Source organism: Amblyraja radiata, chromosome 18, assembly GCF_010909765.2.
Source record: "Amblyraja radiata isolate CabotCenter1 chromosome 18, sAmbRad1.1.pri, whole genome shotgun sequence".
In the NCBI taxonomy this organism is placed as follows: Eukaryota; Metazoa; Chordata; class Chondrichthyes; order Rajiformes; family Rajidae; genus Amblyraja; species Amblyraja radiata.
Genome location: NC_045973.1, coordinates 21455074 through 21470766, shown reverse-complemented (window position 1 = coordinate 21470766; position 15693 = coordinate 21455074). Strand labels below are relative to the sequence as shown.

The 15693-nt window shown below is 44.6% G+C and overlaps 1 protein-coding gene across 2 annotated transcripts in view; it reads right to left on the bottom strand.

Moving 5' to 3' along the window:
* The window catches only part of srgap3 (SLIT-ROBO Rho GTPase activating protein 3), a 190716-nt gene that overhangs the window by 61251 nt on the left and 113772 nt on the right, over positions 1-15693 (bottom strand). For both annotated transcript variants that reach the window (XM_033036793.1, XM_033036794.1), the window contains exons 4-5: positions 5490-5552; positions 2611-2796 (exon numbers count right to left, since the gene is read on the bottom strand). In XM_033036793.1, the coding sequence (XP_032892684.1) occupies positions 2611-2796; positions 5490-5552 (249 nt within the window). The remainder of the gene's footprint in view (positions 1-2610; positions 2797-5489; positions 5553-15693) is intronic.

The following is a 15693-nucleotide window of genomic DNA, read 5'->3' as shown; positions in this document are numbered from 1 at the left end:
AGGGGCAGATCAGCCGTGGTCGTATTGAATGCTGGGCAGGCTTGAGGGACTGATTGGCTTACTCCTCCTATTTGCTTGTGTTCTTATGTTGGGACAACACTGATAAATGCCTGCCGATACTACTTTGTATTTATTTGTTAATCATAATTGGTTGAGTTTCCAATTAGCATTTGGATCATACTGCTTGAAGCAAACATTTCTCATTTCATCAGAACTAGTATGAGGCAAATGCAGATTCGTTAATTGTAAAATTACAATAACATCCATTATTGCCGTGAGCTCTTGTCAATTCCCACACCAGGTTTGAGAGCCTTACAAATATTTGGTCTTCTTTATATTGGATTGCCCTGAGAACTGAGTTGAGGTGATCCCGAACACACGGCAGATAGATGAATCATCAGTCTCAGCACAGTTGGAACCCAGGTTCCTGATATTAGGTGACTGCATATTGCCCCAGGATTCATTCTTCACTGAGATTGTAAATTAATGTTTGCCTTGAGTCAGGGCCGGAGTTGTGCTTGATAATCTAACACTCCCAACTGGCACACTTTTGCAAATGGAGCACACCCGTTTCCATAGAAACTCATGCATTTGAACTGCTATAGAGCAAGAAACAGAACCTAAACAATACAGAAATCTTTGAGCAATAAAAGGAAAGCTGCTGGAGGAAGTTAGCGGATCAGGCAGCATCTGTGGAGGGAATAGACAGTAGATGCTTTGGGTTAAGACCCTTAATTTGGATCAACACAGAAACCTTTGACAATCATTCAGGCAGATGTTACATCCTCATCCCAGACAACCATTCCCTGACTAATATATTTCCCTTTCATGGTAGTCGTGAGTTTAAAAAGACCAACCCGAGACTTGCTAAGATACAAGCCAGCACTCCAATGAATACATTGAAATATTGTAGTTTTCAGATGTGTCGTCGTGCTTGCCCACTCAGGGAGCACAGCAGGCAGCCCGAATAATAGAAGATTTCTCCAAGCATCCTGCTAATTACCCCCACTTTAATCAGCGCCACCAAGAACTAATTAACCACTCCATTGGAAGGTCAGCAGTGTCCAATGATGATTGTACACTGATCAATTTCATTAAAGTCTCGTCTGCAAATGCAACAGCTCATACCTACACTCAGCAGGACTGAATCAACATTCAGGCACGTGCTGACAACTGGTTGGTAACAGATGCGCTGCAGTTGTGCCAGGCAATGACCATCTCCAGTACTAGAGAATCTAACCTTGACAGTTAATGGAACTGCCATCATTTAGTCACCCACTATCAACACAGGACCAGGACCTGAACTAGACCGGCCACATGAGTTGCATGGCTACAAGAGCAGGTCATAGATTGGGCATCCGGTGATGAATGACTCACCTCCTGACACCATGACACAAAGCCTTTTCCACAATGTGCAAGGCACAACTCAGGAGTGTGTTGGAGGAGACCACAGCTTCAACAACTCTCAAGAGGTTTGACAGCATCCTGGACAACACAGTCCATCAACTGGCAGCCAGTATAACAATTCATTCCTCCTATACTGGCACACAGTGGCTAGCAGGTATATTGTCGACAAAGTGCATTGGGGTTACTCATTCAGACTACACCAACACCACGTCCAAACTCCCAACCTCAATGCCAGGAAGGACAAGACAGCAGATGCAAACACCACCACCTGCAGGTTCCGGGCCAAGCTGCACACCATTCCTGACTTGGAAATCAATCACTGTTCCTTCTTTGTCACTGGATCTAAATGCTAAATCTTCCACCTATATAGTATAGTGGGAGTACTTTCATCAGAAGGTGTGCAGTGGTACAAGGAGATGGCTCATTGCTTCTCGGGAGCATTTTGGGATTGTCAATAAACCCTGATCCGGAAACATTTCATATTATACTTCCAATTTTCTTACAACAGACCATTTAGCCCATTGAGTCTGTTCTGGCTCACAACGCAATCCCATCGCTCCAATGAATTTCCCTGCAACCTATTTTCCCCTATATAGAAATAAACTGTCAATCATAAGAAAGTAAGGTGGGGAATGAAATATATATCCCCCATCCCTGCACCCAATTCCTTTACCCTCCATCATCAGCTCATCACCCGCCTCTCCTTCCTTTGGATCTCGCTTTGTTCTTCCACCACCCCATACCCAATTACCCAGTATCCTTCCCTCTGACTACATTTTACTTCCTACCTTCTTTTATCTGATCCCATCATTTGCACCCTTTTGTCCTCTCCACTTACTACTTCCAAACTTGGTTACTATCTCCACCCTTCTCTACCCCATCTACCAATCAACCCCTCCTCACCTGGATCCACCATCACTTGCTAGCTCTTGCCCCACCTCTTCCCCTTACCTTTCTACCAGCTATCTCTCCTCTACTACATCAGGCTGAAGAAGGGTCCTGATCTGAAACATTGTCTCTGTCCATTTCCCCCACAAATGCTGCCTGACCCGCTGAGGTCTTCCAGCATTTTGTGTTGTGGACTCAAGCTGGGGACGGCTCACTACCCCGTGACCTGGTGCTACGTGGGCACATCGCCTGCCCTGCTGATTCGGGAAGGGAAAGATGGCACAGTGGAGCTGTGTGATCCTCGGCTTGCCTCACCTTCTCCTTCATTTTCTCGATTTTGCGCACGGAGCTGCGGCGCGGCGGCCTGTCCTCGTGCCGAAGGAGGTTCACGCTGATGTCCCCCGATTTGCTGAACTGCTTCTCTTCCTGCTTCTCGGCATCCTTCAACTTGCTCTCCGCGCTGATGCTTTCTGCGTGGTACATGTGGTAGGTTTTCATCACCTAACAGAGGGAGAAGGCAGTTTAGTGGCACCTCCACCAATCCACCGCAGCAACCTCCAGTTAACCTGTGCCTCCATCAACATCAGGCAACTCACAGGATTGGTTCCTCACTAAATTACCGACACTGTTTCACAAAAGAAAACATTATTCATGATCATCCTGGTTCCCTGCGTCATGACAAGCATCTGTTCCTGAAAACTGTTCGTAACCCAAGCTGTTCGTAAGTTGGAAATGCACAGCAGCAACAGTGTGCGGGAGAGGATCGCAGATTCAGCCATGACGGTAGTGAGCAGGAGTGGGAAGAGTGGTCGCCAGCCAACCTCATTCTCTCAGTGAATGAGAGAGTTAGTCTGCTCAGTGCTCCCAGCTCTGTTCGGTTCACCCCTTCCCCCGTTTAGTTTAGTTTGTAGATACAGTGTGGAAACCGGCCCTTCGGCCCAATGAGTCCATGCCAATTTTCACATCCTACACATTAGGGGGAATTTACAGAAACCAATTAACCTACAAACCCGCGCATCTTTGGAACATGGGAGGAAACCGGAGCACCCGGAGAAATTCCACGCGTTCACGGGGAAAACATACAAACTCTACAGACAGCACCCGTTGTCACAATCGAACTATGTCTCTGTTGTTATGAAGCGGCAGCGCTACCACTGCGCCACCGTGCCGCACAAAAGTTGCTGAGATCCTGGGGTGTGAGGGGAGAATGAATGCCCTGTTCCCACCCGTATAAGGTGCCTGCAGCCTTGCCGTAACCAGAAAATCCACTCCATCCATCCTACCGGCCTCCCAAACGCTTGATCATGTGAGAACCTGTACAAAGACTAGCTGTGTGTTTTTTACTTATATTATTAAATGCAGAATTGAGCTCAGGTGTACAGATTACTGGTCCAGTAACCTATCCACTGCACCATCCCAACACCCCACCTTTGAAGATGAAGAGCAAGGGGGCGAGCTTTAGAGAGGAGATGATGGTGGAGGCAGCTGAAGGTACAACTCAACAGTCAAACCAAGGAAGGGAGGAATGTAAACTAGGATGAACAACTAACTTTCCATCTCAGTAGTGGACATTTTACACTGATCCCTTTCTTGGCATCACCATGCTCAACAAAAGTGGACTGGGTCAATCAATCAAATTAATATTCCATCTGAAAGTTTGGGATATAATTTCTGCTTGAAATGACAGCACTTGGTGATTAATATGTTGCCCGGAAGGTTTTCATTTCAGGATATTCCTTTCAATTGACCCTGGACTAAGATTACTGCCCAACCTTGGCTCTGCTCCCTCAATCTATAGAGGTAACAGTTTCATTACAGTTCAGAACATTGGGCAATCACCTTCAAGGCTACGTACGTTAAATTGAAATAAAACTTCCCTGAATGGTGTATATGTTCACTGCAAGGTGACTTTTAAGGGTAGGCATCCATCACTGATTTACAGGATGGAGAGCCAAACTGAAATATTAAGGCCTGATTATTCACAAAAGGACTGTGGCAAGGATTGAAAGATTCAAATACCGTACTCAAATACCACAAGTTACAATGGTACAGGATGTTGTTGTGGCCTGGAGTATTGCATGCAGTTTTGGTGTCCTGACCTAAGAAAGGATATTGGAGGTAGTCCAAAGGAAACTAATTCTTGGGATGAGAGGCTTGGCTTGTCAAGAGAGGTTGATTGTTTGGAGTTTATAAGAATGAGGGGTAATCTGACTGAAACATGCATGAGGTAGATGACGACAGGGTAAATGTCAAGATACTTTCATTAGTGGATGAATCTTAGAAACATAGAAAATAGGTGCAGGAGTAGGCCATTCGACCCTTCGAGCCAGCACCACCATTCAATATGATCATGGCTGATCATCCAGAATCAGTACCCTGTTCCTGCTTTCTCCCCAGATCACTTGATTCCATTAGCCCTAAGATCTATATCTAACTCTCTTGAATTCATCCAGTGAATTGGCCTCCACTGCTTTCTGTGGAAGAGAATTCCACAGATTCACAACTCTCTGGGTGAAAACGTTTTTCGTCATTATTGTCTTGAATTAGGGGAGACGGTTACAAGATAAAGGATAGGTCATTTAAAACTGATGTACGTAGAAACCTCTTGCAGATGGTGGAGAATCTCTGAAACTCTCTATCCCAGGTCATTTAGTGGGGGTAGGTAAATCTTTGAAACCTGAGTATTGAGAGGAGTGGAGAACTGGTACAGAGTAGGAGTTGAAGCCTGAGATGGACTTACCATGATATGATAATGGTGTTTAAAATACTTTTGTATAGGTATATGGATTTGCAGGGAATGAAGGAATATGGATTATGGGCAGGCAGATTAGAGTTGGCTTGATAGCATGTTCGAAACATACATTGTGGACTGAAGGGCCTGTTCTTATGCTGTACTGTTCAATCTTCAATACTGTATGGCAGGGCATCTTCAATACTGCATGGCAGGGCAGGCTTGAGGGGCCAAATGGCCTACTACTGCTGCTGTTTTCTTGTGGCAGTGAGTGGGAGTAGAGGCCATGGACAGGAATAAAAGAGAATGGGGCAATGTGGAGACTCCGTACTCTAGTGTCCCTACAATGATTGAGAAGGATTCATCAGAAGCCAGCAGAGGAAGCGGCTATAGAGGGAGACTAACACTGGAGACAAATACACAAATGTGTTTGGAGCTCACTGTACTGTCCGCCTATACTCACGGTGTACAGCTCGCTGGTGACTTTTAGCAGCTCCTCGTGCATCTGCTGGCCGATCTCCTTGCTCTGTAAACAATGAAAAGCAGATGTTAGGTCCACACAGGCCGCTCCATGACACTGCAGCCTGGACAAGCCCTGGCCTGGGAACTTGCCTGCAGGCATTTATTTCAAGATGTGTGTGTGTCACGGTGTCAAGCGAGAGGGCCAAGAGTCATGTGTCCCAGATAGAACAATTAAATTCTTACTTGCTGCAGCACAACAGAATATGTAAACATAGTTCATTGTAAACAATATGATAAACGAGAGAGAAAAAAAAAACACATACCCACAAGTATACACATACATCTATGTATATAACTAAAAGTCTCATCTTGACCACTTTCTGTCTGCGCTGTATATTGATTTTAGATAAAACGCTACTATATATCGCTATGATTTTTGGCCATCTTACTCACAGTCCTCCTCCGCTGAGGCAGCCCCGAGGATTTTTTCGATCGATGAAAAATAAAAATGTTATGTGTGTTTAGAAAATCTTGAGATCAGCCGATTGGTCCTCTCGCTTGACAATCACCACGATGAAGGTAACGCCCCTTCTGGGGGGTGGGCAGGACTATAAAACACCGAATGCCTGGACTTGTGTTGGTTACTCCGAAAGTGGCGGCGCTGTTGAACGGCTGTGGCTCGCCTGCAGTCCGTCTGTTTTTACTTTTTGTTGTTGTTTTTTTTGTCTTGTTTAGTTACATTTTTAGTTATTAGGCTGTGTTATGTGTGGGGGGGGGGGGGCTGAAACAGGGCTTTCTGTCTCTCCCTTCGGGGGAATGCGACTTTTTCTTGTCGTATCCCCCTTCTCTGCCTCCGTCTGCGCTGAGGCCTAATGGCGGAGCTGGCAGCCTCCAACCTGCGACCGACCTCGAGGCTCCGGAGGCAGAGCCAGCCAGGACTCACCAACGCGAGGCTGGCCGTCTTTGAGCTGTGGCGGCGTTCGGGCGCTCCAGTGGCAGCAGCACGACGGCGCTCCGGTGAGGGCGGCCCGGTGCGGGGCTGGGACGGTGCTGGCTGAGACGCTCTGGTGGCAGCGGCACGACTCGGGGATGGGACGGCGCTCCCGTGAGGGCGGCCCGGCGCAGGGCTGAGACGGTGCTCCGGTGGCCGAGGCGGCGTTCTGGCGGCGGCGACCTGAATCCGGGGCTCAGCCGCGGGCCAGTGGACGACATCGTCGGGAGCTCGCAGGTCACAGGTTAGTGCCTGTTTCCGGAGCTCCCGTGGCAACAGCTGCGCCCGCTGGACTGGAGGGCGGCAGCTTCGACCACCCCGGGCCGCGGAGCTTGTACCGGCTCGTTCGTGAAGCTCGGTGAGCCGCGGGACTGATTACCATCGCCCGGTGGGGTATCGCCTCAGTGCAGAGGGAGAAGAGGAGGGAAGAGACAGTAACCCTAAGATTTTTGCCTCCATCACAGTGAGGAGGTGCCTGGTGAACTCATTGTGGTGGATGTTAATTTGTGTTTATTATGTGTTTTGTTGTTTATTATTACATGTATGGCTGCAGGCAACGACATTTCGTTCAGACCGAAAGGTCTGAATGACAAAGAAAGGATCTAAATCTAAAGATTGCGAGGGAGAGGCCACAACTGTCATTCTAAGCTGTGAATCAACTGAACTGTGAGTCTGCAATATAGTTGCAATAAATGATTTGTTAGCCCTTAATGACAATGCAATGAGTTGTTTGGCAATTTGGTGGCCTGCACTCAGCTTGAAATGGTCTGAAATTGAATTTGGTGGCCTGCACTCTGCTTGAAATGCTATGAAATTGAATTTGGTGGTCTGCACTCTGCTTGAAATGCTATGAAATTGAATTTGGTGGCCTGCACTCTGTTTGAAATGGAATTTCAAGGAATAGGCGTAAGTGAACTGCCAGCCCACCAGCCCTGAGTGACTGATCTGCCAGCCCACCAGGCCTGAGTGACTGAGCTGCTAGCCTACCAGACCTGAGTGACTGAGCTGCCAGCCCACCAGGCCTGAGTGACTGAGCTGCCAGCCCACCAGGCCTGAGTGACTGAGCTGCCAGCCCAAGAATGTCCATACTAGCCCTCTGGAGTCCCTTTGGCCCACAACACCCATACTAGCACTCCAGAATGTCGCCCCCCCCCCCCCCCGGCCACCAATATTGGAGGTGAATTATTGCGTTGGGGGACCAGCCCTCCCGTGTGAACATGGGACCCAATGGGTCCCACTTAATCTAATATATATATACTAGACCAAGTAGGGCGCCTGCGGCGTCACACACTCATCAACCACCCCCCTAAATATTATATTAATATTATTCATTCGCTCCTTTTACCCCATCCTATCCACTCATGCATAACCCCAACTCGCAGGCGTGGCTGGAGAGGGAGAGGAAGGGGGGCAGAGAGAGAGAGAGGGCAGCGAGAGGGAGGGCAGAGAGAGGGAGGGCAGAGATTGGGAGGGCAGAAAGAGAGGACTGTTTACTGTTAGCGTGTCGTTTTTCTCAAGATGTAATTATGCACACACACACACACACACACACACACACAAATCCACATACAAGATCAGACTTTTAAGTATATAGATATATATATATATACATTCACACACATACTCAAGAAACAAACAATAGCAGTGCAATAATAATAATAATAATAATAATAATAATAATAATAATAATAATAATAATAATAATAATAATAATAATAATAGTCTATTGAAGTTCACAGCTTATTTGAGGTTGTTGTGTTTAATAGCCTGATGGCTGTAGGGAAGAGGCTGTTCCTGAACCTGGATGTTACAGTTTTCAATCTCCTGTACCTTATTCCCGATGGCAGGGGTGAAATGAGTGTGTGACCAGGGCGGTGTGGGTCTCTGATGATGCTGGCTGCCTTTTTGAGGCAGCGACTCCAATAAATCCCTTTGATGGTGGGGAGGTCAGAGCCGATGATGGACTGGGCAGTGTTCTCAACTTTTTGAAGTCTTTTTCACTCCTGGATGTTCAAAGTTGCCTAACCAGGCCATGATACTCTCTACTGTACAGCTGTAGAAGTTCAAGAGAATCCTCTCAGACATACCGAATCTCCGTAATCTGCTCAGGAAGTAGAGGCGTTGATGTGCTTTATTTATAATTGCATCAGTCCTGGGTCCAGGAAAGATCTTCGGAAATATGCACGCCCAGCAATTTGAAGGTTTTGACTCTCTCCACCATCGTCCCATTGATATAAACAGGATTGGGGGTCCTCATCCTTCCTCTTCCAAAGTCCACACTCAGTTCATTGGTTTTACTGATATTGAGAGCCAGGTTGTTGTGTTGGCACCATTTGGTCAATCGGTCGATCTCACTTCTATACCCTGACTCATCACCATCTGTAATTCGTCCAACAACGGTGGTGTCTTCGGCGAACTTGAAGATGGAGTTCACACTGTCCGGCTACACAGTCATGTGTATAGAGTGAGTAGAGCAGGGGACTGAGCACGCAGCCTTGAGGTAGGCTGCCGTACTGATTGTTAGTGAGGAAGAAGTATTTCTGCCAATTCAAACTGACTGTGGTCTGTGGATGAGGAAGTCGAGGATCTGGGTGTGTTTCAGTGTCTGTGTGTGTGTTGGGCTGTCTGTGTGTCAGGTGTCTGCGTGTATCAGCATTGTCACAAGTTTATCTCAAGCAAACAGAACTGAATGCATCAGTCACTGCATGCTGCATTCTATCAACATTGGCAGGGTCAAACGCAGCACTGCAGTTAGCAGCTGAACCAGCGCCTCGGTACAATTACTGCTGGTGCACTTGCTGCATATTTGTGCAGTGTAGGCTTGTCAGCTCCTTGCAGAAGGATCTTGTAACAGTAATCACTCTCAGGGTGATGCTTGCCCTGATGCTTCTACACTGCAGGTATGTATGCCTCAAAACATACATTCACCACCAACCAAAATTATCATAGATGTTGCAAATCTGAAATGAAAACAGAATGGAGATGTATGGAGAGAAAGAGAGATAATATTTCAGCACAATGCCCTTTCATCAGAGTTCATCACATTTATTTGAACTGAAATATGAACTATTTCTTTCTCCACAGATACTGCCTCACCTGACCAGCATTTTACAGCTTTTCTGTTGATTTAATTGTTTAAGAACATCCAGAGGCTATAAAATCCACATCATAAATACAAGCTTCCTCTAAGTTGTACGGGGCACATATCCTTAACGAAAAACGCACATACACACTCACTCACACTCACGCTCACACTCACAGTTCTCAATGGTAATCCCAGATCATTTTACATTGAATGGGCATTGAATTACATTGCATTTTACATTGAATATTAGATTATCCCTTGCCTCAACCATGCTCAACATAGTATAATTAAATTCCAATATATTATCTTGCAACCAAATTGAATCTTGGAGGCGCCAATGCAGGCTCATAACTGCACAAACAGATTGCGGACTGAATCAGACCCTCAGTCACAAACAGTGCCATCATGGAGGAAGGGTTAAACAGAACCTTTGAGACCACTGCTGCTTGCTTGCTTGTTATCTATCTATCTATCTATCTATCTATCTATCTATCTATCTATCTATCTATCTATCTATCTATCTGTCTATCTGTCTATCTGTCTATCTGTCTATCTGTCTGTCTGTCTGTCTGTCTGTCTGTCTGTCTGTCTGTCTGTCTGTCTATCTGTCTATCTGTCTGTCTGTCTGTCTATCTGTCTATCTGTCTATCCGTCTGTCTGTCTATCTATCTATCTATTTTTCTATCTATCTATCTATCTATCTATCTATCTATCTATCTATCTATCTATCTATCTATCTATCTATCTATCTATCTATCTATCTATCTATCTATCCTTATAACTATCTATCTATCCTCATAACTGTCTATCTATCCTCATAACTGTCTATCTATCCTTATAACTATTTATCTATCCTTATAACTATAAAATTCTGATCTTGGATGTGTGTGTGTGTATTTATTTGTTTGTGTGCAATCACATCTACTCAAAGAAACGATGCGCTAACAGGAACATTTTTACATATTCTGGTAGAGATTTATCCCGTGAAATCAAAAATTGCCTTATCTGAAAATTTCATGCATGTTGGCCTTTATAACAAGAGGAATCAAATATAGGAGCAAATAGGTCCTTCTGCAGTTGTACAGAGCCCTAGTGAGACCACACCTGGAGTATTGTGTGCAGTTTTGGTCCCCTAATTTGAGGAAGGACATTCTTGCTATTGAGGGAGTGCAGCGTAGGTTTACAAGGTTAATTCCCGGGATAATTCCCAAACCATAGTCGACAAATTGTCTCTAAATTTAAGCAAAACAAAGATTATGCTATTTGGAAAATATAAAACAAACCCTCAAGGACAATTGAAAATAGATAACATAAGTAGAGAAAGAGTATATGAAAATAAATTTCTTGGTGTGATCTTAGACCACAAAATCTGCTGGAAACCACATATAAACCACGTCAAAGCAAAACTGGCAAAGTCTATAGCAATATTGGGAAAATCAAGACACATTCTGGACCACAAATCATTACATGCTCTGTATAATACACTCATATTGCCATATCTGAGTTACTGTGTGGAGATATGGGGAAACACCTACAAAGCCAACCTACAGCCGTTATGCACATTACAAAAAAGAGCAATAAGAATTATCAATAATGTTGGATATCTTGAACATACCAATTTATTATTCTTAAAGTCACATACACTGAAGTTCACCGATCCAGTTAAATTTAAGACTGTGCAAATCATGTACAAAGCAAGAAATAATTTACTTCCAGGAAATATACAAAAACTGTTTATGGAAAGACAGGGTGGGTATAATTTGAGAGGGGAACATAATTTTAAAAAACTCAATGTCAGAACAACTCTTAAAAATATGTGCATAGCAATCAGTGGGGTGAATTTGTGGAATGGTCTGGAACAGGAGATAAAACAGCACAAACATAATTCAGTTTAAGCAGTACAAAAACACTTTTTTTTAAAGGATATTGGGATGAAGATAGGTGATTGTGAGTGGGATATTTGTTGTACTGATTGTATTGGGAAGGATGATTATAGGGTGATGGGTTGTATATATGACTAAGAGATACTGTATAGTATATGAGGGTTTTTCTTTTCTTCTCTCTTTTTTTGTATGGCTTTGTAAATATTTGATTAGTGTATAAATGTAAATAATTTGGTGTACATATAGCTGCTGGTGTACATATGGTGTACATATAGCTGCTAAATGTGTATAAGATAATTATACGCAGTTGAATAAGGGGTGGGAATTAATAAGCTTTGGCTTCTTCCTGCTCCTTTTCGGACACATACGATATCATTTATTTGTAGATATTGTTTATGACACTTTATAAATATTCTTGTTTTGTTTTTAGTTTTTTGTATGCTGTTTCACACTTGCTTTTTATTCTTTTATTCTGTTCGAAATAAAGAATTAAATAAATAAATAAATAAATGATTTGCCCTCCTAATTTCTTGCTTTACTTGTATGATAACGTCCAGTGATTCGCGTAGAAGGACAAGCAGCTCCCTCTGAACTCCAGCAATGTCCAACCTTGCCATTTAGAAAATGCACTGTGGTTAGATGACATCAAATGTTTCAACATTATATTCCATCAACCCATAGGCTTGCCCATTGCCCAGTCCCACACCCTCTGAAGCCCCTCTGCATCCTTTTCACATCCCCCACTGGCACCAGCTTTGTATCCTCAGTCCCCTCATCCTAATCATTGACATTGGTTGTGATTACATAGAAACATAGAAAATAGGTGCAGGAGTAGGCCATTCGGCCCTTCGAGCCTGCACCGCCATTCAATATGATCATGGCTGATCATCCAACTCAGTATCCTGTACCTGCTTTCTCTCCATACCCCCTGATCCCTTTAGCCACAAGGGTCACATCTAACTCCGTCTTAAATATAGCCAATGAACTGGCCTCAACTACATTCTGTGGCAGAGAATTCCAGAGATTCAACACTCTCTGTGTAAATAATGTTTTTCTCATCTCAGTCCTAAAAGATTTCCCCTTTATCCTTAAACTGTGACCCCTTGTTCTGGACTTCCCCAACATCGGGAACAATCTTCCTGCATCTAGCCTGTCCAACCCCTTAAGAATTTTGTAAGTTTCTATAAGATCCCCCCTCAATCTTCTAAATTCTAGCGAGTACAAGCCGAGTCTATCCAGTCTTTCTTCATATGAAAGTCCTGACATCCCAGGAATCAGTCTGGTGAACCTTCTCTGTACTCCCTCTATGGCAAGAATGTCCTTCCTCAGATTAGGAGACCAAAACTGTACGCAATACACCAGGTGTGGTCTCACCAAGACCCTGTACAACTGCAGTAGAACCTCCCTGATTAGCTGAATCTCCAGCACCCTTTGCCTCCTCGCCTACGAGTTCACAATTCCTCACCTGTGTTTCCTGTCCATTAACAAACCACCCCCATGCCAGAATAATCCCCAGTCTCATGCTCTAATTTCACTTAATAACCACTTTTGAGGCACTTTTCAAAAACCAAATAAACCACGTTCATTAGTTCCTTTTTTTATATTCTACTAGTTATACATTTCAGAAAAACTCCCAACAGATTAATCAGTCATGATTCTACTTTCACGGGTCAATATAAACTCTGCCAGATCTGTTATTATTTTATGAGTGCCCTGTTACTACATTACCATTAATAAATTCCAGCATTTTTCAACTAATTATATGTGCCAGGTTAACAAGGAACTGCAGATGCTGGCTAGTACACAAAAGTGCTGGTAATTCAGCAGATCAGACAGCGTCTCTGGAGAATATGGCTAAGTGACTTTTCTGATTGAGATCCTGAGATCCTTCTTCAGTGATTATTGGTGGGGGGGAGGGAAGAAGAAAGCTAGAAGAGGGGAGAGGCAGGCCAAAGTGTGGTAGGTAATAGGTGGATGCAGGAGAGGGGGTTGATAGGCAGATGGTTGGAACAAAGGCTAGAGATAAATGCAGAAGGTCTGGGACAGGGTTGAAGAGCTGCAAATTGTGAAGCTAGAGGAAGGAAAGTAGTGGGGGGAGAGGAGAAATAGGTTGGAGTCTAGGGTGGGCACAGGGGAGGAGGGGGAGAGGGCGGAAGAACTGATCTGTAGTTTATTTCTCCCCCCCTTCTTAATAAATGGTTGCATCTGTTATCTTGCAATCTGAAACCTTTGGGATTTTGGAAGTCGACACACATTGCATTCACTGTCACCACTAACAAAACCCAGCAGATTTATAATCCTCTGTCATTTTCGCCATCTCCATCGGGATCCCACTACTGGCCACATCTTCCCATCTCCACCCCTTTCTGCTTTCCGCAGAGACAGTTCCCACCGTAACTCCCTGGTCAATTCGTCCCTACCCACCCAAACCACTTTCCCCTGCAACTGCAGGAGATGCAACACTTGTCCCTTTACCTCCCCCCTCGACTCCATCCAAGGACCCAATCAGACTTTCCAGGTGAGGCAGAGGTTCACCCGCACCTCGTGCAACCTCATCTACTGCATCCGCTGTTCCAGGTGTCAACTTCTCTACATCGGGGAGACCAAGCGCAGGCTCGGCAATCGTTTCGCTGAACACCTTCGCCCACTCCGTTGTAACCAACCTGGTCTCCCGGTTGTTCAGCAATTCAACTCCCCCTCCCATTCCCAATCTGACCTTTCTGGTTTACACCCCAGCGGTATGAACATTGACCTCTAATTTCTGATAGCCTTTGCTTTCTCCTTCCTTCCCGTCCTCCTTCTTCTACAAGTCCTACTGTCTCCGCCCACTTTCTATCTTCCCCCCCTCCCCGACATCAGTCTGAAGAAGGGTCTCGACCCGAAACACCACCCATTCCTTCTCTGCAAAGATGCTGCCTCACTCGCTGAGTTACTCCAGCATTTTGTGTCTACCAGCAGATTTATTGCCTTCTCTCCCTGTTAGTTTTCCCCAAAATATATTTTTATTAATTCTGATTTTACAGATGAGGACTTGTTATCCTTCACAAGTTTTGTGTATGTCCATTTGTGAAAATACAAAATATTTGTTTAATTTCTTTGCCATTTTCTTATTCCACAGTATAATTTCTCGTGTCTCAGTCAGCAAGGACCCATATTGGCTTTAATTAATATTTTCTATGTCATACAGAAGCTTTCACATTCTGTTTCCATGTTTCTCTGCAGTCTTCTTTCCTACTATGTTTTATGCTATTCCACTTTCTCATCCACTCCCCCTTCACATTAGGATCAATTTTGCAGAAGCCAATTAACTTACAAACCTACACATCTTTGTGATGTGGAATGAAACTGGAGATTTGGAGGAATCTCACACGGTCATACAATACTGTGGTCTCTCCGATCTACAAGCTGCGGCAGCACTTTGAACCCTTGTAGTGTATTGAAGATAGCAACATTTCCTTTCCTGAGCGAGAGCCTAGATGAGGGTTCCCCAAAACTGTTCCACTCACAAACCTCCCTTCTTCAGCCCACTTACAACCCCCCCCCCCCCCCTCCCCATCGACCAGAAACAAGTCGCTAACTCTCTTCCAGACAATGGTTGTTCCTGCAAACTCCTGTTCCAAATGGAGCCATTGGGATGTGCAGCCCTTGAAACACAGACTACATTACAACAGCAAGATCACTTGAATCAGTCAACAGGTTCATTAGTGACCCTGGGGTGTACATTACCAACCCAAGTAGAGCAAAGCATGGTAATGAGACACCCTCGGGGACGGGAATTACCATAATACCTTGATAGAATAAGCTTCATTACTATCAGTGGCCTGAAGCAGTGTTTGTCAGCAAGCTGTCTGATGATGTTGAAACGACCTCCTCGCCGCTGAGCCCTTTTAAAGTTCTCAGTGGGTAAATCTTCAGGCAGCAAAGCTCAAACATGCCGATCGGATAGGTTTCTGAGAGCTTTAATTGGCTGGGGCGAGGGTACATCGAATGAGTAAATGACATTCTCTGAATTTCACGGCAATAAGCCATGAATGTAAATCGCAGGCTGGGCTGTTTACTTCTATTGAATTTTCTTCTAGCTGATGCTTTTCCTTAATTTCTCTACAAATGTTATCCCCTCGCCCTCCCCCCACCTCCCTCTCTTTGAGCCTAACTCAGGCTCTGTTTTACTGTTTATTGTAAGAGCCCATATGGAGTGTTCTTGACCTAATGAGCAAACCTGGGACCCACTTGCTCACAACTCTTG